Source organism: Tamandua tetradactyla, chromosome 1 (genome assembly GCF_023851605.1).
Source record: "Tamandua tetradactyla isolate mTamTet1 chromosome 1, mTamTet1.pri, whole genome shotgun sequence".
In the NCBI taxonomy this organism is placed as follows: domain Eukaryota; kingdom Metazoa; phylum Chordata; class Mammalia; order Pilosa; family Myrmecophagidae; genus Tamandua; species Tamandua tetradactyla.
Genome location: NC_135327.1, coordinates 175,474,358 through 175,500,498, shown reverse-complemented (window position 1 = coordinate 175,500,498; position 26,141 = coordinate 175,474,358). Strand labels below are relative to the sequence as shown.

Below are 26,141 nucleotides of genomic sequence, written 5' to 3'. Positions count from 1 at the left end.
CTGTAAATCTCCTTGGTACTGTGGGACAGAAATCCCAGGATGAGCCCAGATCTGGCATCAAGGTATTGAGAAAGGCTTCTTGACCAAAAAGTGGGGAGAGAAAAATGAGACATAATAAAGTTTCAGTGGCTAAGAGATTTCAAACAGAGTTGAGAGGTTATACTGGAGGTTACTCATATGCATTATACAGATATCCCTTTTTAGTTTATGGTGTATGGAGTGGCTAGAGGGAAGTACCTGAAACTGTTGAACTGTATTCCAGTGCCTCTGACTGTTGAAGACGATTGTACAACAATATAGCTTTTACAATGTGATTGTGTGATTAAGAAAACCTTGTGTCTGCTGTTCCTTTTATCTAGGGTATGGACAGATGAGTAAAAAATATGAGTTAAAAAAATAAACAAATAATAGGGGGACAAAGATAAAATAAATTGGGTAGATGGAAACACTAGTGGTCAATGAGAGGGAGGGGTAAGGAGTATGTTATGTATGAGTTTTTTTCTTTTTTCTTTTTATTTCTTATTCTGGAGTTCTACAAATATTCTGAAAAATGATCATGGTAATGAATACACAATTATGTGATGGTACTGTGAGCCACTGGTTGTACACCATGTACAGAATGTTTATATGATAAAGATTTATCAATAAAAACATTTAAAAATAAAATTAAAAATAAAAATTTAAAAATGGAGATTAAATAATACACTCAGATATTCAGTGGGTAAAAGAAGAGCTCAATAGAGAAATAGGTAAATATCTGGAGACGAATGAAAATGAGAATACAACATATCAAAACTTATGGGATGCAGCAAAGGCAACACTGAGAGGGAAATTTATTGCCCAAAATGCCTACATTAAAAAAAGAACAAAAATCAAGGACTTAATGGCTAGCCTGGAGGAACTAGAAAAAGAACAGCAAACTAACCCCAAAGCAAACAGAAAAGGAGAAACAACAAAGACTGAAGCAGAAATAAATGAACTGGGGAATGAAACAAAATAGAAATAATCAGTCAAACCAAAAGTAAAAGAAAATCAAAAAATTGATGGATCTCTAGCTAGGCTGACAAAGAAAAAAAAAAAGAGAGAGTATGCCACTAAACAAAATCAGGTATTAGACAGGGGTCATTCCCATAGACCCTGATGCACTGCAATGGCTAGAGAGAAGTACCTGAAACTTCTGAACAGTGTTCCAGTAGCCTTGATTCTTGAAATCAATTATATAACTATACAGCTTTTACAATGTGACCCTGCAATAATGAAAATCTTGTGTCTAATGTTTCTTTTATCCAGGGTATGGATGGATGAGTAAAAAAATAAGGGGGAAAAAAATAAATAATAAGGGGGTATAAAAATTGGGTAGATTGAAATACTAGGGGTCAATCAGAGGGAGAGATGAGGGGTTTGGGATGTATGAGTTTTATTTTTTTTCTTTTTCTTTCTTCTTCTGGAGTGATGCAAATGTTCTAAAAATGATCATGGTGATGAATAAACAACCATGTGATGATATTGTGGGCCACTGATTATATACTATGGATGGACTTTGTGTGTGTGTGTGATGATTTTTCAATAAAAATATTTTTAAAAAAAGGTATTAGTGGCCAATAACATTCAAATAGAGCTGAAAGGCTATTCTGGAGGCTACTCTTATGCAAGCTTCAGCTAGATATTGCTAATTACCAGGGTTTGCCAAACCCCAACCAAAACCTTTCCTATAGATTCTTAAGAACATCTAGGGCTTTATCTGAGATTCCATAAAACTTTTACACCCTAAGATTTCTTTCCAAAAACCTACACACTACAGATGGGTTCCTAGGCCAGGTAAATCATGTAATACAGAAGGGCGAGCCTCTCCAAGAATATCAACCAGCTCCATCCCCCTATCCCGTATTATTGATACTCCTTTCCAACATTAAAAAGTTCAAATGGGTATAGCTCAAATACCCCTAAACAGTAGAAGAAGAATCAAAGGAGAAGGAGGAATTGTAACAGAGAAGATAGGATTTAACAAATGAGTATGATTGCTGAATTATTATATGATACTTCTTTTAGTCTCCAGTGTCTTGGAGCATCTAGAAGGAAAAACCTAAAATTGTGGAACTGTAACCTATACCAAACTCAAAATCTGTTCTACACCTAATTGTTGCAGTATGCTTTGAAATTTATTGCTTTTTGGTATGTACGTTATTTTTTCACAATAAAAAAAAAAATTAAAAACTAAAAAAAAAAAATGTGCTGGTCAAATAAATCATACATACTGCTGTATTCAGGCAGCAGTTTTCAACATTGATAATGCAGTTTAGTCCCTCTGAAGGTTCCATTCCTGGGAAACACTCATCAGAGATTCTAAGACATTTATCTCAGGAACTTCCCACTGCCAGCCCCCACAGTCTTACCTGGGTCTTTGCAGCATACTAAAAAGAAATTTAACAAGTGAAAAAGAAAATACTTACCGCTTGAGCTTCCAGGAGTAGAATACTGAGGGGCATCAAGGAATTTTCGAGGAGTAGGAAGGTTTGCAACATCAATCAGAGGAACAGGTGAAAGATCTTTCACAAGGGAGCTGAAGGGAAAAAGTAGCAGCAGTTACCACTTTCTCCAATACCATCTGAAATGTCACTACATCTTATAATTTTCTATTGTCATAAGCCCTCTTTACATTGTATTTTTAAACACCTCTCAAGTATGTCTCCAACAAAGTGGTGATTGTCACAGCTGCAGGGGTCTAAAGATGTTATCTAATAGTTCCAAGTGATTAAATTTTCATTTTTTTGCCTTTTTATTCAATGCCATATTTTTTAAAATTAGTATATTCTGGATCATCTGGATAACCACCTTATAAACAAATTATGCCAAGCAATTTCAGTACCCTCCTTTCTTCCTATATTAATTTATCAGCAAGGATCAAATAACACCATGTCACAGTAGCTAGAAAAGTAAAAGTAGTTAAACCTTGTTTAGTTGATGGTTTTCATTCTGGAGTTTTCAACATATTTTGGGAATCCATGACATGTACTTTTCTTCAAAAGAGGTTCATAAATTTCATCAAGCTGAGATTCAATACAATAAAGAATGATTCACATAGGTGAGTTCATTATTTGATACTCCAATTCACCTTTTCCAAAAAGGCCTAGCCCTTCATCTTAATGGTTATCTTTAGGGTCTCCAAAATAAGCATATTAATTTTAAATGACACAATGACTATAAAAACAATTATATTTTCAAGTTGATTCCCATTTACAAGCCTCTGCTAAGTACAAGAATGAAGGCAATGCAAAGGGAAATGACATTATCGCCTTATCCTCAAGAAGAGAATCACATAGCCACATTTTATCTATAACAGAAGACCTTCTCCAGGTCAAGTCTCAAAGGTAGAGAGGCCAAAGCCGTAACTTCTCATTTCTTTCCAGTCCCAGCAAACATCAGTAGCATTAGCCACCTATAGTAGTAATTCTCAAAGTAAGCTGTAAAGGGAGGATAGGCAAAGGAGAACATGAAGAAACACCACTGTAACAAGGCTTTATCAAAATGGGAGGGAAAGATGGGTTCAATTCCAAAAATCACCCCCCAGATGAAAATGATATATCCCATTTTACTCACACTCCTATAGTGTGTGGCAATATATATTTGAGAAAGCTCTGAAAACCAAACTTTATGTTAAAGAGTAAAATTATCATTTAGGATACCATTTTTACTGAGAGCTGATAATGTGGAAGGCATTCTCCTTGACCTTGAGGATCAGGCCTCATTTGTTACTAATCTTGAGTACTTTAAGCTTGGCATTATGTTCAATACTGAGGATGTAAATATAACTGAGACATGAGCTAAACCAAACTCAGCACATTTCCAAATTATAGAATCATCTGCAACTAATGTGGAACATCAAGTAAAGTATAAGATATAAAAGTAACAAAGAGCATTTACCAGAAATTGAACTGCCAGGATTAATTCCAATAACTCTTTTCCACCACTATAAAGCTACAGATTCCTCCTTACCTAAGCTATTTTAAGAAAATTCAACAAAACCGTTCTAAAAAAATTAAAATTGTTTTATCTTAGTAGTTTGGCCACTTCCAGGAGAATGAAATTACAGCTTTGAGCCTTTTAACCCAACAACTTGCCACAGGAATTTGTCTATTTATAAAATCAATTAGATCATAGATTTCTCCATTCTTTCAACTCCTATACATTGACTCGTTTGTCTTCTCATTTTTCCTCTCCTACTTCATCCTCTTTTACATGCATTTTACTCACAACTGGAAAACCAGCTCTACACATCCAAAGTCCCAACTGCACATGACCAAAGAAAAGAGCATAATCACAAATACTGACTACTCAGTGGTACTACTGAATAATCAAGAAGTTCATTGACATGCCCCACCCCACCCTCCAGGCTTCGGCCACCACTCAGGCATTTCAGCCCTCCCAGGAGATTGCTACCACCACCTCCCACGTGGTGCAGTCACCCACACGGTGCAGTCACCCACATGGATGAGAAGAAGGTAGCCCTCTCCCAGGTCCAGGTCTCCTATGTACTGGCAATCCTGGTCCCCTGGCTGCCACCACCACCACAGAAGCCACTCCAGCTCCAACTCCTCATGACAAAGCAGGGCTGCAGAAGCTCCTGGCCCCCCGAAACTTATATCCCATAACTAAGTTTCATCACTTTTCTAGCCAAGGGAGGATGGGTAGGAAAGGAACTCCCTAATTCAGCACAGGCTTCTAAGGCAACAATAGAGACATTTCCTCTGAAGGCTGAGCCCAACCTGCAGGAGTGTGGGTTGGGGTTGTGCCTATAAAATGCCTTCCAGTGGTTCTGGCAAAAAAGCTCACCTGTTCCTGATTGCTGAGAGAGTTATGTTAGAGGCAGGGCCAATGGGGAAGTCAAACAAAGTGGCAGGCTGTATGTCCTGCCTTACGTGAGCACATTTCCCCTTTCCCCAAAGGACCTGGGACCACCTGGCAGCCTGGCTGTGCCCCTTGTGGGCCCTTGGGGAATACAGGTTACCATTTATGTAGCTGCCCTTCCTACTGGTCCTGTCCAGAGTCCCTGTGCTTCAAGTCCTCTTCTGACCCCTAGGGTCAGATGCCCTAACAAGAGCCCTTCTCTGGCCCCACATTTGTTGGTGGGATTGGTTTTTCATTTGTGCTTACATGCACACCCACCTCCCTCTCTCTGAAACTGATGAGGCAGCTTGGCAAGGTCACCATAGCCACCAACTGCAGCCACTGGTCCTGATGGTCTTGCAGGTTACTTTTGCCAAATGTACATGCTTTTTTGGCTTTTATTGAACAGTCACTACTATAATTTCTATTTTGAGTTTTGTAATTTTGAAGCATTTAAGATAATGTTGTGTTTATTCTTTGTTATGTAGAATGAATGAATTGTACCAAATAAACCTAGGATTAGAAAGCTAAAAAAAAAAAGGTAGTTCATTTCAAGTTTAAATTCTATGAAATTTTTTTTGGCATGGGCAGGCTCTGGAAATTGAACCTGGGTCTCTGGCATGGCAGGTGTAATATATTTTTATAATTATTTCCAAAATGAATTAGAGGAATAATTTTGAAAGCACTGATAAATAAAGCTACCAATTTATTCCAATATACAACTAAAATACTACCTCCCAACCCTACAAATCAAGCAGGACAGTTAGTACACGTGTGTGAGGAGCAATATGGGTACATTTGTGGATATTTATAATACACACCTCTATAAATTCAAATGTGCGCATGAGCCCCTTCAGGTTAAAAACTACAATTATTTTCTGAGTTTTAACCTAAAAATAAAATTCAGTTAAATATACGGTGATAAATTGTTTGCCATTTCAACTCTGAAAAATATAACCTGCTGACTTTATTATCAGAGCCAGAAGGGCACTGGAACTCCATCAATAAACTTTTAGAAAGTCAATTTACTGCAAAACTATTTTCATAGATTCATCTCTCTCTCTGAATTTTCCCCTTGGGCTTCAATTTTCTCCTTTGTAAACACTAACCCAAAGGCAAGTAATTCTGGAAATGAGTTTTGAGTGTTTTTGTATGTTTTTTTTTTTTAATGGATGGATTTAATCCCAAGAGTTCAAGAGAAAGGTGCACATCCACTGTTCTAGTTTGCTAGCTGCCAGAATGCAATATACCAGAAACAGAATGGCTTTTAAAAAGGGGAATTTAATGAGTTGCTAGTTTACAGTTCCAAGGCTGAGAAAACGTCCCAATTAATGTCCAATCTAAGGTATCCAGGGAGAGATACCTTGGTTCAAGAAGGCCGATGAAGTTCAGGGTTTCTCTCTCATCTGAGAAGGCACATGGGGACACAGTCAGGGTTCCTCTCTAATCTGGAAGGGCACATGGCAAACACATCATCACATGCTAGCTTCTCCTGCTGGCTTCCTGTTTCATGAAGCTCCCTGGGAGGCATTTTCCTTCTTCATCTCCAAAGGTCGCTGGCTGGTGGACTCTGCTTCTCATGGCTACATCATTCTGCTCTGCTCTCTCTGAATCTCTTATTCTCCAAAATGTTTCCTCTTTTATAGGACTTCAGAAACTACTCAAGACCCACCCAAATGGGTGGAGACACCCCTCTACCTAATCCAGCTTAACAATCACTCTTGATTAAATCACATCTTCAGGGAGATGATCCAACCACAAAAATGGGATTAGGATTTAAACATGGCTTTCCTAGGGTACATACATCATTTCACACCAACACACCCACCTTAGTTACTGGAAACATGAATCTCAACAGAAAGGTATGTGCTATAATAGAATATTGTTGAAAGAATATGTACCTCAGTCTTCATTTCAGAAGACAGAAAAGGCTTATTCTCACCATATATAAGAGATAAAGTTGGCAAAGTATTAATACCCTAAAGAAGTTTTGAATCTCTCAGAGAAAGTATTTTTCAAAACCAAAAAAAAAAAATCAAAACTTAATTGTTCAGGTTTCTAATTTACTGGAATGGGCTGAACTACTTCATTTTGAAAGAAATATTGATAGAAGCTATGTTTCTTTTTAAATGCACACATTACAAATTTTTGTTACATACATTCGAAATAATTTATAACTAAGAATTATAAAATACAGTTGATGCACACTAACTAAATCCTAAAATAAGACAGTTCCTCCAAATTTACTAAGTGCAAACTGTGAATGAATTTGATCTGCTGCTTAATAACCACATGGTAGAGGACAGGAACAATATAAAGTAAATTAAACCATACCAAAAACAAATGAGCAACAACTAATGCCACCAAAAACCCAAGATCTTTCTGGCAATTAACCATCCATCCAACTACCAAAAGTCTGCATTTAAATGTATTTGATTTCAATATTTCAAGCCATGAAGCAGTTGTTTTGTTTTAAGAAGGAGGGATAGAGGTGCTAACAGCTTATTAGACAAACTGCTCTTTAATTAGAACGTATTTCCGTTCAGTCACCTAGTAATAATTGGGTCCAACTATGTAAAAAATGTAGCTACATGAGCATGTAGGTAACTGTATTCATTTTCAAACTGAAAACCAACAGAAATGAGTTGGACTTAAAGTTGTAAACCTAGTAACTAATATATTCACCTCTATAACCCCAATAGCTGGCACACTACGTGCCAAAGAGCAAGCACTCATAAAATCTGTCAAATCACAGGACTCCCAGGGAAGGTGGTGAATTAGGGAGTTCTCAGACTCAGTCCTTCCACCAAAACAGTGATTAAACAGGAAGTCTGAAACAAGTGATCTGGGGCTCCAGAGGCCAGAAGAACACTGTACAGCATCCAGAAAAGAGAAGAAGGAATAAACTGATAAACTACAGTTATGTTGGAGGACTCACTTCCTGATGTTAAACCACATTACAAAGTGACAGTGGTCAAAAAGCAAGGCACTGCCATGATAGATGTATAGACAAATGGAATAGAATTAAGAGTTCAGAAACAGACCCTAACACCTACAGCCAACTGATTTCTGAGAAGTCCACTCAACTGGGAAAGAATAGTCCTTTCAACAAATGGTGCTGGAGAACTGGATGACCATATCTAAAAGAATGAAAGAGGACCCTTATCTAACACCATATACAAAAATTAACTCAAAATGGATCAAAGACCTAAATATAAGAACCAGGACCATAAAACTCCTAGAAGAAAATATAGGGAAACATCTTCAAGATCTTGTGTAGGTAGGGGTTTCTTAGAGTTTATACCCAAAGCATAAGAAACAAAGTAAAAATTAGATAAATGGAATCTCTTCAAAAATAAAAACTTTTGTGCATCAAAGGACTTAGTCATGAAGTGAAAAGACAACCTAATCAGTTGGAAAAAATACCTGGAAACCACAAATCTATTAAAGGTTAATATCCAGAATACATAAAGAAATCCCACAGTCATGAAGTGAAAAGAAAACCTAATCAGTTGGAAAAAATACCTGGAAACCACAAATCTAATAAGGGTTAATATCCAGAATACATAAAGAAATCCCACAATTCAACAATAAAAAGACACGAAACCCAATTAAAAAAATAGGCAATAGACTTGAATAGACATTTCTCCAAAAAGGATATACAAATGGCTAAAAAGCACATGAAAAGATGCTCAATATCACTTGCTACTAGGGAATTACAAATCAAAACCACAATTAGATATCACTTCATACCCACAAGAATGGTTACTATTTAACAAACAGAAAATTACAAATATTGGAGAGGATGTGGAGAAACAGGAACACTCATCCATTCCTGGTGGGAATGTAAAATCGTGCAGCCACTGTGGAAGACAGTTTGGCAGTTCCTTGGGAAGTTAAATAAAGAACTATCATATGACCCAGCAATCCCACTACTAGGTACATACCTAGAAGAACTGAAAGCAGGGATGCAAACAGATACCTTCACACTGATATTCAGAGCAGCATTACTCACAATTGCCAGAAGATATAAGCAAACAAAGTGTCCATCAAATGACGAATGGATAACAAAATATGGTATATACTTACAATGGATTATTATTATTCAGCTGTAAGAATGAATGAAATCCTGACAAGTAAAAACATGGATGAACCTTGAGGATATTATATTGAGTGAAATAAGCCAGACACAAAAGGACAAATGTTGTACGATCTCACTGATATGAAGTAATTTTAATGAGCAAACTCACAGAGTTAGAATCTTGAATACAGGTTACCAGAGGATAAATTTGGGATAGAGAATAGTAAGCTGATGCTTAATTTGTACAGAGCTTCTATTTAGGTTGATTGCAAAGGTTTGGAAACGGATGTTGGTGATGGTAGCACATTATTGTGAGTATAATTAAAGTGGTGAATTATGTATGGAATGTGGTTGAAAGGGGAAGTTTTGGGTCAGGTGTGTTACTAGAATGAAAGTTAGAAGATAAAACACAGGACTGTATAACAGTGAACCCTGTTGTGGATGATGGACCAGGGTTTAGAGTATAAGAATGTTCTTTCATGAACTATAACAAATGTACAACACTAATTCAATAGGGTAGTATATGGAAAACAAATACATTAATATAAATTATGGACTATACTTATCAGTACTATTTTAACATTCTTTCATCAGTGGTAAGGAAGGTATCACACTAATGCGAAGTATCAACAATAGGTGGGTAATGGGAATGCTGCATTTTTCACAGACTTTTCTGTAAACCTACAATTTCTCTAATTAAAATAATTTTTAAAAACATTATGCTAAGTGAATTAAACTAGACACAAAGTGCTACACATTGTAAGGTTCCATTTATAAAAAATGCAAATATAAATAAATTTATAGAAACAGAAACACTTTAGTGGTTATATAGGGCAAGAGGAAGATAGAGGGATTGAGAGGTAATTGCTAAGGGACATGGGTTTTTTCTTTTTAGAGTAATGAAAATGTTGTAAAATCGATTGTGGTGATGAACACACAATTCTGTGAATATACTAAAAACCACTGTACACTTTGGATGAATTGCATCAAATGTGAATATATCTCAATAAAATGGCTTAAAAATTCAAATTGAACTAAGAAATAAAAATAATATATCCTTAGTAAGAATATTTTAACTAAATAATAAAATAGGAATGGTTGGCATAACAGTAATTCTCTATAGATCCAAGATCTGGCTAAAAGAATAATGAATGAATTGGAGTAGAAAACTAAGACAAACAAAGAAAAAGAATCATAGTTCTGAATGACAGACCAAGGGTGAAGACATGGTAAGAGAAGATGAAATGAAGCTAAAAATCGAAGCAAAGAGAAAAACAAAATAAGAAAGAAGTAAAAGACAACAGAAAGAAAACAGACATACATAAAAGAAAAAAATTTTAAACATAAATAAGGGAGCAAATAATACAGTGGAGAGTCAAGGAGACTCTTTACACACCCAAGATAAATATGGAAACCAAGGACCATGACCTAAAGCTTTTTCCTCCACTGAATTAGAGGATATCCAATGAAACAAGGTATCATCCCAGATGCATGTAGTAAGTAAAATGATTCACTGGTTCTTAAAATAACTTTTTATTACAGGTTCTTTTTTTGAAATATAAGGAAAACTAAAACAAATCCACTAACATCATTTTTTTGTATTTATTCTAGTAGCATATATACAACCTAAAATTTCCCATTTTAATTACTTTTAAATATACAATTCAGTAGTAATTACATTCATAATGTTGTGCTACATCACCACCGTACCTTACCAAAACTTTTGCATCACCCCAAACCAGAAATTCTATACCAATTAAGCATTAATTCCTCAATCCTTACCCCCAGCTCAGTCCTATGCCACCTGTATGATAGTCTCCAAGTATATGAACTGGCTTGTTCTAATTATGTCATCCCCATGAGATTGTGTAATATCTGTCCTTTCTGCCTGACTTATTTCACTCAACACGATGACTTCAAGATTTATCCATGTTGTTGCATTATCAGGACTTCATTCTTTTTTACAGATGAATAATATTCTATTGCACATATATACCACATTTTGTTTATCAGCTGATGGACACTTGGGTTGCTTCCATTTTAGGCAACTGTGAATAATGCCTCTATGAACATCAGTGTAAAAATATCTATTTCAGTCCCTGCTTTGAATTCTTTGGAGTATCTATCTAAAAGTAGGACTGTTGGTCAATGGTAATTCTATACTTAACTTTCTATGGAACCTCCAAATTGTTTTCCAGAGCGGCTTCACCATTTTATATTCCCACAAAAAATGAATGAGTGTTATTTCTCCATGTCTTAGCCAATGTTTGTTATTTTCTGATTTTTTAATATAAAAGTCATTCCAGTGGGTGGCAAGGAGTAATTCACTATGGTTTTGATTAGTATTTTCCTAATGCCTAATGTTGTTGAGGCCACTAACACCATTTTGATATAATACATTCCAAGCTTTCATAGAAAGAAGCCTCTTTCTATTCTTTCCTCCCTCCTCTCTCACTCACATGCACCAGAAAAATACACACATGCTTTTTCAACAGTCTTTGGATCATACTACAGGATTTCACCACCAAGAGAAAGCTACACATTTCATATTACACCTGTCACTTCGTATTCTATCAATGTCTCTAATTTTGGTAATCTTACAATCAAATATTGTACTTTATTTTTCAAATTTTACTTCTAACTGTTCATAATACAAAGTTTTCCTCTATTATGGAAGTATGGATCATACTACAGGATTTTGAATTGTAAGCTTTGGCTTCCATGATGTAACCTAAACATTTTCCCACTTTGTTTAAAATGAAAAATTGTCTAAAGCATCATCTTAACTGTACTATTACTAAAGTAATATCTGCCCATAATGAATAAGTCCACAGAGCAGAGGGGATAAAATAAGACCTTTCTCCTATTTCTCATGTCACATTTCCATTTCCCATTTATCCATTTTTTTGCATTATCCTTCTAGAAAATTTCTATGCACATAACAAGTATTTATATCTATATATTTGGATATATACCTATATAATACACAATAAGTTCATACTATATATGTTGTTTTTCAACATGCTTTTTGTGTTAGTTAGATTCAGTTGTCAACTTGGCCAGGTAAGCATACCTAATCTTGTTGCTGCGGACATAAGCCAATGGTACGTGAACCTCATCTGTTGCCAATTACATCTGCAGTAGGCTAGGAGGCGTGTCTGCTGCAATGAGTGATGTTTGACTTAATTGGCTGGTGCTTAAATGAGAGATCGCAACGTAGCACAGCTAACCAGCTTGGCATTCCTCATCTCAGCACTAGCAGCTCAGCCCAGGACTTTTGAGATGCAGGAAGAAGTCACCCCGGGGAAAGTTGTTGGAACCCAGGGGCCTGGAAAGAAGACCAGCAGAGACCATCTTGTGCCTTCCACATAAGAACCTCAGTGGAAAGTTAGCTGGCTTTCCTCTGAAGAACCAACAAAATAAATCCCCTTTTATTAAAAGCCAATCCGTCTCTGGTGTGTTGCATGCCGGCAGCTAGCAAACTAGAACACTTTTTTAGTCCAAAAACACATCTTAGAAGTCTTTCCATATCGGCACAGGAAAAAAAATGTTTTAATATCTAATGTTACATTGTATGTATCTACAATAATTCATTTAACCATATTCCACCTGATAAACAGTTAAGTTCTTGTGGCTTTTTTTCTCTTAACAGTGTTGCAATAAACATCTCTGTTACATATAATCTTATGAGTTGGTACTTTATTCTATAGGACGTGGACCTAGAAATGGAATCTCATGCTCAAAGAATACACAAATTTTGTGTTCCAAAAAGACATTTTGTTTATTTCTCCACCAAGAGAAAGATACACATTTCCTACTACACTTGTCACTTGGTATTCTATCAATGTCTGTAATTTTGGTAATCTTACAATCAAATGTTGTAGTTTATTTTTCAAATTTTATTTCTAATTGTTCATAATACTGAAGTCTTCCTCTGTTAATTAGCCATTTTCATTTTCTAATCTATGAATTACCTATCTATACTATCTGTCCATTTTTCTTTTGGGTAGTTTGTCCTTTTATTATTAATCTGAAGAATTTTTTATACTTTAAAAATATTAAAGCTTTATATAACCTACATATTATGAATATTTTCTCAGTCTGTACTTTACCTTTTGATTCTGTTTGATTATATAGAAGTTTCTAATTTTCAAATAGTCAAATCACTTAGTATTTTCCTTTATGTCTTCTGACATGCTTGTGAAAGCCTCTTCCACACATATTCTCCTATATTTTTTCTATTAATAAAGTTTTGTTTTTCATGATTTTTAAATCCAACTAGAAAATTTTTACATATAAGGCATCTAAATTTACTTTCTTCAAAGCAACTGCCAAATGTCCCAACACCATTTACTTAACAGCTTTAATTTCCCCCACTTATGTGAATTGTTAAAAAAAATACTGCGATCGACTACAATGGGTTGTTTCTGAAATCTGCTTGGTCCCACCAATCTGATTTTTCTATCTGCATGCCAGTACTCTTTTGAATAAAGTAGCTTAACAAGACACTTTAATATCAGATAAGAAAAGCCCCCCTCATAATCTCCTTTCTCATTTTTTTTCTTAACAATTCTCACACATTTATTCTTCCATGTGAATCTCAGATTTAATTCGACAGCTTCAAAAAAACTACACTGGTATTTAATTGAGACAAATCTTTGTGAGCCTAAGAAATCTTATATATGATCAGTAAGGTCTCACCATTTATTTAGACTTGTTTCATGTCCTCCAAATAAATTTTCTAATACATAATAATAATAATAATTACTAAGCGTGTACCTTTCTCTTATTGGTCAAGTCTAGTGGTTTCCCATTTTTTACTTCAAAAATGTTTGTTGTTCTTTATGTGTATGTGTTTTCATGTGATTTCTTCTGTTTTCAACTGTAGCAGAAAGTCATTCTTGAATGTTTTTTTGTTGTTGTTTGATTGGTTTTTTGGGTAGTTGGAAGGAATCCCCATGGTCTGGGTCAAAGCCCAAAAGAGGATTCTTCTTCTTACTGTGAAAGGTGAATGAGGCCAAACCTGACCCAGCTCAGCAAACTGAATGCTTCCACCTAGGACTTCAAATCAAATCTTGAGGAGATAAAGAAAAGACACAGGAACATTTAGAGATCATTTACAGTAAAGTTAAAAATCCAGTAATCGGAGGCATGGTGCCACCAAGGGCAGCATCCCAACCAAACTCCTCCTGTGGCTTGACTAAGACTATATCCTCAGCTGTTTAATCATCCTTGTTCCTGCAGGTTTTCAGGGCCTGATTATACAGACTTCCCAGAGATGCCGTGAACAACCTGGTAACTTCCTAAATAAATTCTTTTCCTGTTTTAGTTACCAGGACTTATTTCTGCTATTTGCAATCAAGAACCTTGGCTGGTACATCACCCTTTGTAATAGAGAACATGTTTTATTTACTTCTAACCGCTCTAGTGATTTTTTTTTTACATGTAAAACCTTCAACTGTAGGTATCTAAGCTAATATACACTAAGTCCAAAATGATTAAAGAAATATGTTTACAAGGTTAAAGTCCAAAACAAAATAATAACTTCTGAAATATTCAGTAAGATGAAGAATCAGCATTCTTTTCTATCCCCTGACTATCCATCTGTACTAAATTAATGTGGGAATATAAATCCTGTTTATTACAGAGTATTTTAAACACAGACCTTTATTCTCAACAACAGATTTCAGCCAATAGTTTCAATCTTGTAACAATATTTGTCACACATTTATATACACATTTACAAAGATAATGATTTGTAGTCCTCATAATATTTTCAAACTACCTACAACTTTATCATTCTCAAGTTGTGGATTTCTATTTATATCTTAAAGTTCATCTCATTTGTTAAGCTGCTGGAATGCAATATACCAGAAATGGGTTGGCTTTTACAATGGGGATTTATTATTACAATTTGCAGTTCATAGGTTGTGAAAATATCCTACTCAAGGTATCGACAGGATGATACTGGATTCTGAAGACAGGTGGCTGGCATCTGGGACATCTCTGTCACATAAAATGGCACATGGCTGGCATCTGCTAGTCTTTGCCTCGGGTTTTGCTGCTTTCAGCTTCTGACTTCAGCAGCTTCCTCTCTGACTTTCTATGGGTCCTCTCTTAGCTTCTCCAGGGCTTTTCTCTATGAGCTTCTCTTAATTTCATCTCTTAGATTCTGTGTGTTTTATCCTCTTTATAAAGGACTCCAGTAAAAGGAGTAAGACCCACTTGAATGAGATGGGTCACATTGTAATTGAAATAACTTAATCAAAAGGTCTCACCCACAAAAGGTCTACACCCACACGAATGGATTACAAGAACACGGCCTTTTCTAGGGTATATAACCACTTCAAACCAACGACATATTTTTCTCAGGAAAAGAACAAAAGTGATTTTGTTTTGCTGATTTATATCTGAGAATGTCTCTCTGATGCCTAAGCACATCGACGTCCACTTGGCTAGGAAATATCTGATTGCAACTTCTCCCCATTCAATACACTGAAGACTTCGCTCCACTGTCTTCTGGCATTTGCTGTTCAGGAAATCAGAAGAAGCCTGATTTTTGCTACTTTCTGTGTATCAAGATAAGGTTTAACCTTACAAACCAGAAGACCCAAATAGTGGTCTCAACAAAACAAGGGTTTTCTTTCCTCTCACATAAAAGAAGTAGCCCATGCAAGGGTAGTATAGAAGCATTACATAATAAAGCTTAATGTGGCTTCTATTTTAAGGGTCACCTCATGGTCCAAGACGGCCTGATGACACAATCCAGGTTCCAGATAGGAAGTAAAGGAAGATGAGTGAAGGGTAAAAGAGTCAGCATACCAGTTTAGTCAGTACCTTTGAAGAGTTTTCTTATTAGCCCCCACTCAACAGCTTGCAAACAGAAGTCTTACTAATCCCTCCTAGCTATAAAGGAGGCTGGAAAACATAATCTTTTAGCTGAGCATAAGACCATCAGAAACAAAATAAGGATTATCATTAAAAATGGGGAGAATGATTAATGGATGGAAAGCTAAATATCTCTGACACAGTAGATAACTTTTTTTTCCTGAGTGCTTATTGGATGTTTTTCATTTTTGAAATTCATAAAAATGTCTAAATCATATCTAAGAGTTAGTTCTCTCATTACTTCTACCTCGTATTTTTTTTCTACAGAGATTTTTTCTTTTCCTATTTAAGTAGGTGTCTTTAGTTACTCTATAATTACTGCTTCGGTTCCTATCATTTTATGTTCATCCTTTGAAATACCTAAAATCACTGAATTGATCAATGACTATATATTCTTCTTTCATCACCTTGTCTTCTTTCTCTTCATGATGGGAAAGTTTCCCTCCATACAACTGATTCAATTCCTCTCTTTAATGCTTTAAACAAAGACTTAAATTTCCCTACTTTATTTTGATTTTCTTTATATTCTGTTCATGTTTTAGTCAGTTTTGTTAGTATCTCTTGTAAAGAAGGATTTTATATTCACTGCTATGCATTTGGTGTGAGTTAAGAATTGTAAAGAAAAGAGTTATGGGCCCCATCAGGCTAAGAAAAACAACCCGGAACTTCCCAGGGGCGGTTATCTGCTGCCTTTGTTATGCAAGGTTATCTGCTGCCTTGGTTATGCAAGGTTGTAACTGCCGGAGGAAGTTTATCTAAGAATGCAACTGAGAAGGTTGAGTAAGGGAGTTTTGTACAATGAGACAGCTGCTTCTTGCATGAAGCAGCTCCCATGACTCATTGGCGAAAAATGTTTGTTATCTGCTTCTTGCAAAATGTTTGTTATCTGCTTCTTGCAAAATGTTTGTTATCTGCTTCTTGCAAAATGTTTGTTATCTGCTTCTTGCATGAAGCAGCACCTGTGACCCATGCTCGACCCTCACCCCCCTCCTCCTACCCCTTAAAAGCTTCCCCAAACCCAGGCTCGGGGCTCTCTGTTCCTGCGTGTTCAGTGAGCCCCACGCATGTGTGGTAAATAAACCCCTTGCGTGTTGCATGAGAGAATGTCTCTTGGAGTCCTCCTTTGCGTGGCAAAACTCTCGAATTCTTATACTCTCTCCCTATTCTATTCTAATGGTGCCACACTGGCATTTCATAGAAGCTATATGCTAGCTGCATACATACACAAAATATCAGTGATATCCAACGATAGTGGATATTTTGGTTGTCAGCTGATTCAGTCTGGGTAGTTCTAATGATCTTGGCTCTATTCCATGTGTCTCTCATTCTCCTCCTGGGACCAACACCACCATGATAAAAGAAGAGGCATGAGAGAGCACATCCAACAGCCTGCACATTTCAAGCCCCTATTTGTGTCACATTGTTTAGGTTTGCTAAAGCTCCCAGAAGGCAGTATACCAGATATGAGTTGACTTACTTTTACAACAAGGATTTAATTAGCTTACAAATTTACATTTCCTAGACCATGAAAATGTCCAACTCAAGGCATCAATAGGATAATACCTGGACACTGAAGGCAGGTTGCTGGCATCACGACACCCCTGTCACATGGGAAGGCACATGGCTTAGCAACTGCTGTACCTAATCTCCCAGGTTTTGTTGCTCTCAGCTTCTGGTTCCAGTGACTTCCTCTCTGAGCTTCTGTGAGTCCTCTCTTTGCTCCTCCAGGGCTTTTCTCTACGAGCTTCTCTTAATTTCTTCTCTCTTAAAGGACTCCAGTAAAAGGATTAAGACCCACCTTGGGGCAATTCCTCAACTGAAACAACCCAATCAAATGGTACCATCCACAATAAGTTTGCACCCACAGAAATGGATTAAAAGAACATGGCAGTTTCTGGGGTATATAAAAGCTTATATCACCACACACATCCTAACAACTGGCAAAAGCAATTGATATGGCCAAATCCAAAAATCAAAGAGCAGGAAATATACTTCTCCCACTGAAATGGAATGATTATTTTGAACAATGATTTAATCTACCACATCATGTTTCTAGCATCCTTTGAGAAATCTTGAACTTAAGTCTCCTAAATTTCTCTTGTTTTGCTTTACAAAAATTGTTTTCAAATACATGCTCTTCCTCTGAGACCTCAAAGTGATACTCATTTTCCTCATGCTACAGAATACTTTCAGGGAAACCTATAGTGATATTTTTTATCATTTATCCTTGCTGGGAACAAATCTATTCCGACTTACTACTTACCACTAGACACTAACTTAAAAATATGTACTATTCAGTTATCTTATTCATATATAATCTTTAAGCTTAGCTCAATTTGTGCACCTGACAGAACTTTTCCTAGTGCCTATCTGCTAAAGAGAGGCAAAAACTTCTCTTTCTATGTAAGGGTCTCTGACTACACTTAAGCATCACACAGACAGTTGGCATTTTTTCTTCAAACAGCATAGGACATGAAAGACATCATTCCCAGCATGCACTACTTCTACTGTTCTTATCTACAAACTGATGAAAAAGTATGAGCATACACATTTCAATCGATTGTGCTAAAATGCCCTCTGAGAAGCATTTTAAAGGAAAGCTGGAAAGACACATATCATACACAGCTATCTGATATGTTAATAATTCTGCTGTTCTACAATCTTAATAGCTAGTCTTATTTCCTATGAGGTCAACACTAATCTAATGAATTTTTTGAGCCTACTCAGGCCCTTAGATATTGGGCTGTGTTTCAACCAGCCCAAGAATAAAAGAAAATGTGTTCTCTCTGAACTTCTCAAACTATTCCAGAAAGAGTGCTGCCTAAAGTTGAACACAACTCTAAGCAGCACAGGCTCTTCAATTCTTACATCTCTATTTCTTAATTAGGATGACTTTGCTGACCAATTTAAGGATTGTTCACTTCCTTCTAAGATATACCAGATTATCTCTGATTTAGTATATGATCCACAGTAAATATTACTTATGTAATCTTATATGAGAAGAACATAATAAATGTCCAATGAATGAACAAATGTTGAATATCAGTTCTTCAGAACATGAGGTATTTATTATTACAAAACCATCCTCAATTTTTGGAGATAGTACATTAAAAAGAAAAGTAAAATAAATTACAATGATATTCTGGAACACAAAGAATATTCCTATAGTACTACATTGCCACAAGACACTGTAGCAAAGATCCTCTTTAACCAACCTCATTCTCCCTTTTTCCTTGTTACGCTGCACAACTCGGCTAGTGGACTTGATGTACAAATGCCGATGTAGTTCATCTATCAAAACCAAGTGGAGGTTCATCTTCTTGCTGTGAAGCTCCAGCCTAAGGTCACTCAGTCCTTCCACCTGAAGCAGAGGGCCCTCCAATGACTCCACAGCTGATACCTGATAACGGGGGGAAAAAAGATGACTAAATACCACAACTAAATAATCTAGCAATATGATAAACAAGAACATTTTCAAATTGTACAATCAAAAAGGAGTTTGTGAGCTTATCAGCATACATCAGCCTTTGTAGAAGTATAAAGCCATAGTCCAGGGCTTGAAGGGATTATTATTTAAGATCGATAATGCTAAAGAAGACAATCTTGGTAAAGACAAAGATGAAGGTATATAAAGCACCACAACAAATCTTTACAAACTACACATTCCCTACATTTACTGCCTATTAATAGACCCATGCAAAAAAGAACTCCCCAACTTAATGATGATTCCTTTTTTCACAAGCATTCTAATTCCTAACGTTTTAAATAAACTTTTAATCAAAGTTAGTCTTTTGAGACTAAGACTAAATATAAATGCACTATATATATTTTTAATAATACCTTTATTCTCCCAGAGGTTATGAGTCAGAACTTGGCTAGCCATATCTACATGTGTGTCTATATATAGCCAGTCTCTCTTTCTAATATACATATACACACAAAGGTAAATGCATTTTTTTCCACAAGTGTTATAAGCGACAATAGCAGTTATCATCTTTGCTAGGCATGATGCAATTTGATGGAGGAAATGGGACTTAAATGGTGAAAAGAGGATAAACTACAGAGACAGAGATACTTCTAGTATAAAGTGAAGTTTGGGAGATATTGAAGAATATAATATAAAATTACATTTAACTGTGTATATACATGAAGACCTTGTTTTTTGCTGTTGCTCTTGTTCATTTTTATTTTAGAGAAAGAAATTTAAAATGAAGACTATACTCTTGCTGTTATACTTTAGGAGGAAAAAAAGGAAGAGGGAAATAAAAAGACTGTCTAAAAAAAAGATAAGAGATGACTATAAGCTGTACTCAGAGAGAAAAGAATACTACCAAGCTCCCTGTAGAGATTACTATGCTATGACTATTCCCTGCTTAGGTTATACTTTTAAACATTCCTAGGATGTACAGATAAAGGCCATAACTACTGATACTTACTTCAGGGCAAAACCATGGAATATAATCATGAATATAAATATGCTCTTAAAAAATAAAGCATTTATACAAAAAAAATCAATAATGAAAGTCATGAAACATATTGCTGATTAAAAATGCTCACCGAGGATCAACAGCTGTTGATCAACAGATTACTGCTGTTAGATTATAAGCAGTAATCTAACAGTGAATACAGAAAGTTTCATAGCTGCCAAATACAAACCAGCCTGAGATGGTCACTTGTTTTTGTGACATGCTATAATCAAATGTCAGTAGCAAATAAGTTTCCTTAAATTAACCAAGAAAGAATCAAGGAATGAAAGAGTGACAAGCCCAGGGCCAGCTCAGCCCTCTGAAGCCTGCCAGTTCATTTTCATGATGACATGGAACTGCCCCTGCAACGAGAGCCCCTGAGTCTTGTGCAAGCTGCTAGTAATTCCAAATGGAAAGGCAGCCTCACAAAATGACCAAAATGTCCCCAAGGAGGAAAAACAACAACAAATTCATTTACACTTATGCCCTAAAATGGATTTTGACTCTGGTCTCTAGCAGGGAAAAGAGGATGCATTAACCTTTAGTGACATCGAGATCCAGAAAATGAAAAATAATTTGGTAAACCACTGGCCCATCATGTAGCCTTATCCTTAAGGTAATTAAATCCAGCTGAGATATTTAAGCTTAAAAACCACCCACTGCACATCCACACTCAATTTGTTTGTACGAATTTGCATTAAGATTTTTAACCCAAAAAGCTCATATGCCAAATACAAAATTATATGACAATGAAAGTTTCAAAGCCCCCTAATTAAATAAGAAAAAAAAATGTCAGTAAAGTACTTAGCATGGTGCCTGGCACATACTGAGCATTCATTAAAATTATTTTTAATAGTACCTATTTATTCTATGGGTAAAGAAACCCCAGAAAGTGTTTTCAATATGTTTCAATGTGGCATTTCCAGGAAAGTAATGTTTCCATTATAAAACTACTATAATCAATCAGATAACATCCTGAATCTGTTCCCTTGATCTCAAATACATATACAGTTCACAGATCAAGGGTAGCTTCAAAACTTCAAAGATTGGAAAACCTCACCACAAAGAGAATAGCCTCTCATTTCCATAAGAAGACACAGTGCTTTATCTTCTGGCCTTCGAAAGTCTATTTATAAAGCTATAATAACGGAAGCTAGGCAAAATCATTGTCTTCCCCTGTTCTAACTGTACTTAAGTGGTACTCAAAACAATTTGAAGAAAATAGTTTTTAGTGCAACATTTCACCTCTAGAACATCAGTTTATAAACCTGACATTTATCTTATCTGATTTTAAGTAACTTGTACCATGAAATTCACACATATAGGAAAATCTGGTGAGACAGCATACAGTCAACCCAACAGACTATCTCTGATGGTCAAATTGTTATACTATGGAACCCAGTTTCCAGGCATTTACTAATATCTGGCTTTCCTAGAAGAGAAGTTATTCAATGTTCATGTATATTTAGAAATGTTCATAACTACTGACAACTAAAGGGAATTTTTTTAATGTATGGGAAGTGGTCGTTTTAGAAATTATTCCAAATTTCATGACTCCAGGGCTCTTTTGCTAACAAACTGATCCAACATCAACAGGATTTATAAGTTGTAGTTGTATTCAAGTAGCAGCAACAGAATGGTCTTACAAATTGGTTCATAAGTGTGCCAAGTAACACTGAATCAGGTCACAATTATATATTAAAATTATAGGATAAAACATAAGAGATTAAAGATTAAATAGACAGCATACAATAAGACAGTTACTTAGCAATGTTATTCATCACTCACAGATGAAATACCATACCTTCATGCCTCAAATGATCTCTAATATGTCCACAGGGAGGCCATGCCATTTCTCAATAATGATAAAACCAATTAAAGGTATTTGGAATTTTTCTTACATTATTTAAAAAATAAATTTGGGAAGAAAAAAGATTCTACTAGCAAGAATTTTTCTTTTCATAGCACACCTACTACCATCTAACAGAACATTATATTCTACTCAACAGTTGGAAATCTCTCATATAGATCATAGAAATCTGTTATGGAGATGAAAACAAATATTCCTTTAAGATTATGAAGATAAGCAAACACTTTCAAAGTGTTTTAACATATGATATTGAACAGAACAGCATGTTCTATTACAAACTTAACCACATAAGAAAACAAAAATCTGAAAGGTGTTTCTGTAACTCAAAAAAAACAGGTAAAGAAAATACAGATAAAATGTATGTAACCAAGAATTGCCTGGTATTTCACAAAATTTTGCCTTGAGTTGAAAGATAAGTCTATAAGAAAGGAACATCTTTCTAATTAAGGAACAAAGTACACTTAAATTTTCTTGCCCAAATGTCTATTTCTCAATTTCAGTATAAAATACAGGAAAATATTCTTCAATAGTTAAATGCTTGTCTCCTTACAGTCTGACTCAAGCTTATTAAGTAAAAAGACTTGCTTTTTGTGCTTGGACACAATGGAAAAGACTAATAGAAAAGTTTTAGAGTAACATTAATGCCTGCTTCATTGATGAAATGATGGGAAAAAAGCGCTGATCTTTTTTTTAAGTTGAGGAATGTGAAACACACAAAGGTAGATGACATTAGTAAAGGTTTCTAAATAAAACTAAGGCTCAAGCCAATAGGAAAAAAATATAAATAAACAACAACAAAAAAAACCCAGCCTAATAACTAAACCATCAGCAAGCTAATGAAAATGCTTATTTTGGCAACAATGTTCCCTAAAGAAAGCAAATATTTTGCCACTCTTAGTCCAAAACAAACATTTCCTTCAGAACTTTGAAGATAATTACAGTGTTCCAAAATGTTATAGCATTTTTCAATAGGTCAATCAATATGTCCTCCCTTAAGGAAGCATTTTTATAGTAAAACAACATAAGCATTCTCAAAATGTTTCTTTGATCCAATTTATAGATGCAGGAAAAAAAAAAAAAGAAGCCTACTCCAGAGAATTGATACCTTCTTTCTTTCTACATGTTAAACTTTTTGAACACTCTCAACTAAATGAGAACACCAAAAATCTTTGGTTATAACAACAAAAACAACATGCTTTGGAATGCCAGATCTACTCAGTGCCCAGGTGACAGGCCACCCAGCCACCAAACCAGACTGCTAAATGCAACTTCCAGTGGCTTCAGGCCCTGATCCTCAGAACTTCCTTTCAACCCTGTCTCCAACTTCAAACTCAGGGAGTTCAGGTCACCAGAGGCCTCCAAATCTCCTGTGAAAGGAGAATGATTCAGATGTGCCTCTCATAAGCAGTGAAGACATTTATCACTTATGTCCCAAGAATCCCAGATCATTCACTCTGAATAGTTTCCATTTTATTACATCATATTTCTCGAAAGCAGAAATTCTGGTCTTTATCAGAAGAAAACAATAAAAGACAAATAAAGAATGCAGCTTAAAAAAATTAGCGGGCGGGCCACGGTGGCTCAGCAGGTAGGAATGCTTGCCTGCGATGCCAGAGGACTCGGGTTCAATTCCCGGTGCCTGACCATGTACAAAAAAAAAAAAAGATAAAAAAAAAAATAGCACTATCATCCATGTGTTAGTTTGAACCATATGAAACTACTGTTTTTACAGGTCAAAAATGACTAAATTTTGGCTATTTCATATGGATCAACCTAAGAGTTCTAAGAGCAGATCTGAAAACTTTGGTGCATCTTGGATACAACCAAAATTAGAATTAGAATATTATGGTCTTTATAGAGCCTTTGTATTTAACTGCACCATATGTATTCAGAACAATTTTATTAGTAGGATGTTAACATTATAGTATGCAACATAAAAGTATAACCATGTAAAACTATATTCACAAAAATCCCAATTGACAATATCATCCACTCAACCTATATACAGCAAGACACTAGTCACTACAGGGAGCATAAGTAGAGGATGGCTTAGACTAGTCTTCACACAGAAAGGCTGGGAAGTGTAGGACTTGCATGGGAGAATACAAGAATCCATACAAGGCTAAGGGCTTTAGTGAAGACTTGGGGAAGACAGACTCTGATCTCAGCTTCACTGAAACAGACTCAAGAAAATGTTTTAGCTCCCAATGGCTCAGTTTTGCCACAGAATGAAGTCTTCAGGACTATTGATAGTTGATATTTAAGACAGGCTTCCCAAGATAGCTGCATCACAGGACAAGGCCAAGTGCCTGGGGCAAGAACACTTTTTTTTCCACCTAACTCTTCAACCTACACACTAATCAACAGCGATCAAATCAGGCAATCAAAAATGCTCATTCTGAAATCAGTTTGATAACATAATATTGATCAGACTCATTCAGGTGCCCCTTCTCCCTTAGGAAACTCAATACCTATAAAGCAGACTCAGCATGTTCTCATCATTAAAAACAGGATGCTGTCTACCTCCATTCTCCCTTCATTACTGCCAGGGTTATTGCATGTTTTTATTTAATAAACCTTCATCAGTTCAAATGAAGGGCTGTTATTAGTTGCACTAACAGCCAAATGATAATGCTCTAGAGAGATATCAATGCTTGTTGATGCATTAACAAAGAGAGACTAGGGCTGAGGTCAAGCAAGTATCAATGTAAATGAGGCGATATTAGGTACTAAGGGCTTAATGCAATACTGCCCAGAAGATAATGGAATTTATAGGATAAAGCAAATGAGATGAAGTTACTGATAAGTGAATTAAGGAAGGGGGGCCTATAAAATAAAGTACTGTCAAAGAAAAGGCCTTTTACTTGTGAGTTTCTTCTTTAAAGTATCTTCATATCTATTTTAGAAAATAAAACTCAAAAGAGATCAAATGTGGCTTCTACTTCCAAGAAAGATCTCATCCCATTAATGCCCCGAAGCAGTCTTGTTCTAAAAGCATACCATTTTATTAAACCATCCTTAAGTTTCTTTGGGGTTTTTTGCTGTTGTTTTTACATTTTGTGTAATCACAAACGAAAAGGATTGTCCATATTCTTTCTCACTAGTCAGATAAAATATACTTATCTGACTCCTTCCAATCATTTTCTTCCATGCAAAGTTTTTACAAAAATATAATTTTTAAACATGCTTTTTTCATTTGTCAATATGTTGGAAAGAGTTACTCATTACTAAATATCATGTGATTTTTTTAATACCACAAGTGATTTAAACCAATTCTCTATACTTAGCTATTGTTTATTTTTTATTTTCATAAATCTCACTGTGATAAACATCTTTGTGTACATATTATTGAATTAAGAATTCTTAATTCTTTCCTTAACATAAAATCATAGAAGTAGAATTCCAAGTTCAAAGTTATATACACATATTTAGGGCTTCTGATGCATAATGCCAAAATAAGATTCTTATTTATTCTAGTCCTTATAACAGATCTGTTCACAATTTCTTCCCTGACAAAATTAAACTAAACCTAAAACCTTATGAGACAGATAAGCTTATTGTAAAGCTCAGAAAAATCCTTCTTTGTTCCTTAACTTTACGATCCTTTCAATTTCCAGTTCCTATCAGTGTTCCTAAAGAAAGTATTAAAACCTAGGTTTATTTTCTAAGATGCAAGAGAAGACACCAGGAGGAAACACATTCCCATTTAAAAACTGTCCCAAAGTTTATCTTACTTGATATCCTGGGACAAGAAAAAACTACAGAACAACTCTCCTCTCAAAGATATGCTAAAGGAGGTACTTAAGACTTACTTCAAGCTTGTACTTATGTCAAGACAATTTTACCCACACTCTGCAAGAGCCCCAAATCCATTAGAAATGTTTGGCACTTACACAGCTCTTTACTAACATAAGCTATTAAAATCCCACAGAGGAATATGGCTGTTTTCATT

At 35.5% G+C, this 26,141-nt stretch overlaps 1 protein-coding gene across 7 annotated transcripts in view; it reads right to left on the bottom strand.

The window, feature by feature from the left end:
- Window positions 1-26,141, bottom strand: part of EXOC4 (exocyst complex component 4) — a 970,332-nt gene that overhangs the window by 881,383 nt on the left and 62,808 nt on the right. For all 7 annotated transcript variants that reach the window (XM_077136146.1, XM_077136164.1, XM_077136156.1 and 4 more), the window contains exons 4-5: window positions 19,069-19,253; window positions 2,451-2,560 (exon numbers count right to left, since the gene is read on the bottom strand). In XM_077136146.1, the coding sequence (XP_076992261.1) occupies window positions 2,451-2,560; window positions 19,069-19,253 (295 nt within the window). The remainder of the gene's footprint in view (window positions 1-2,450; window positions 2,561-19,068; window positions 19,254-26,141) is intronic.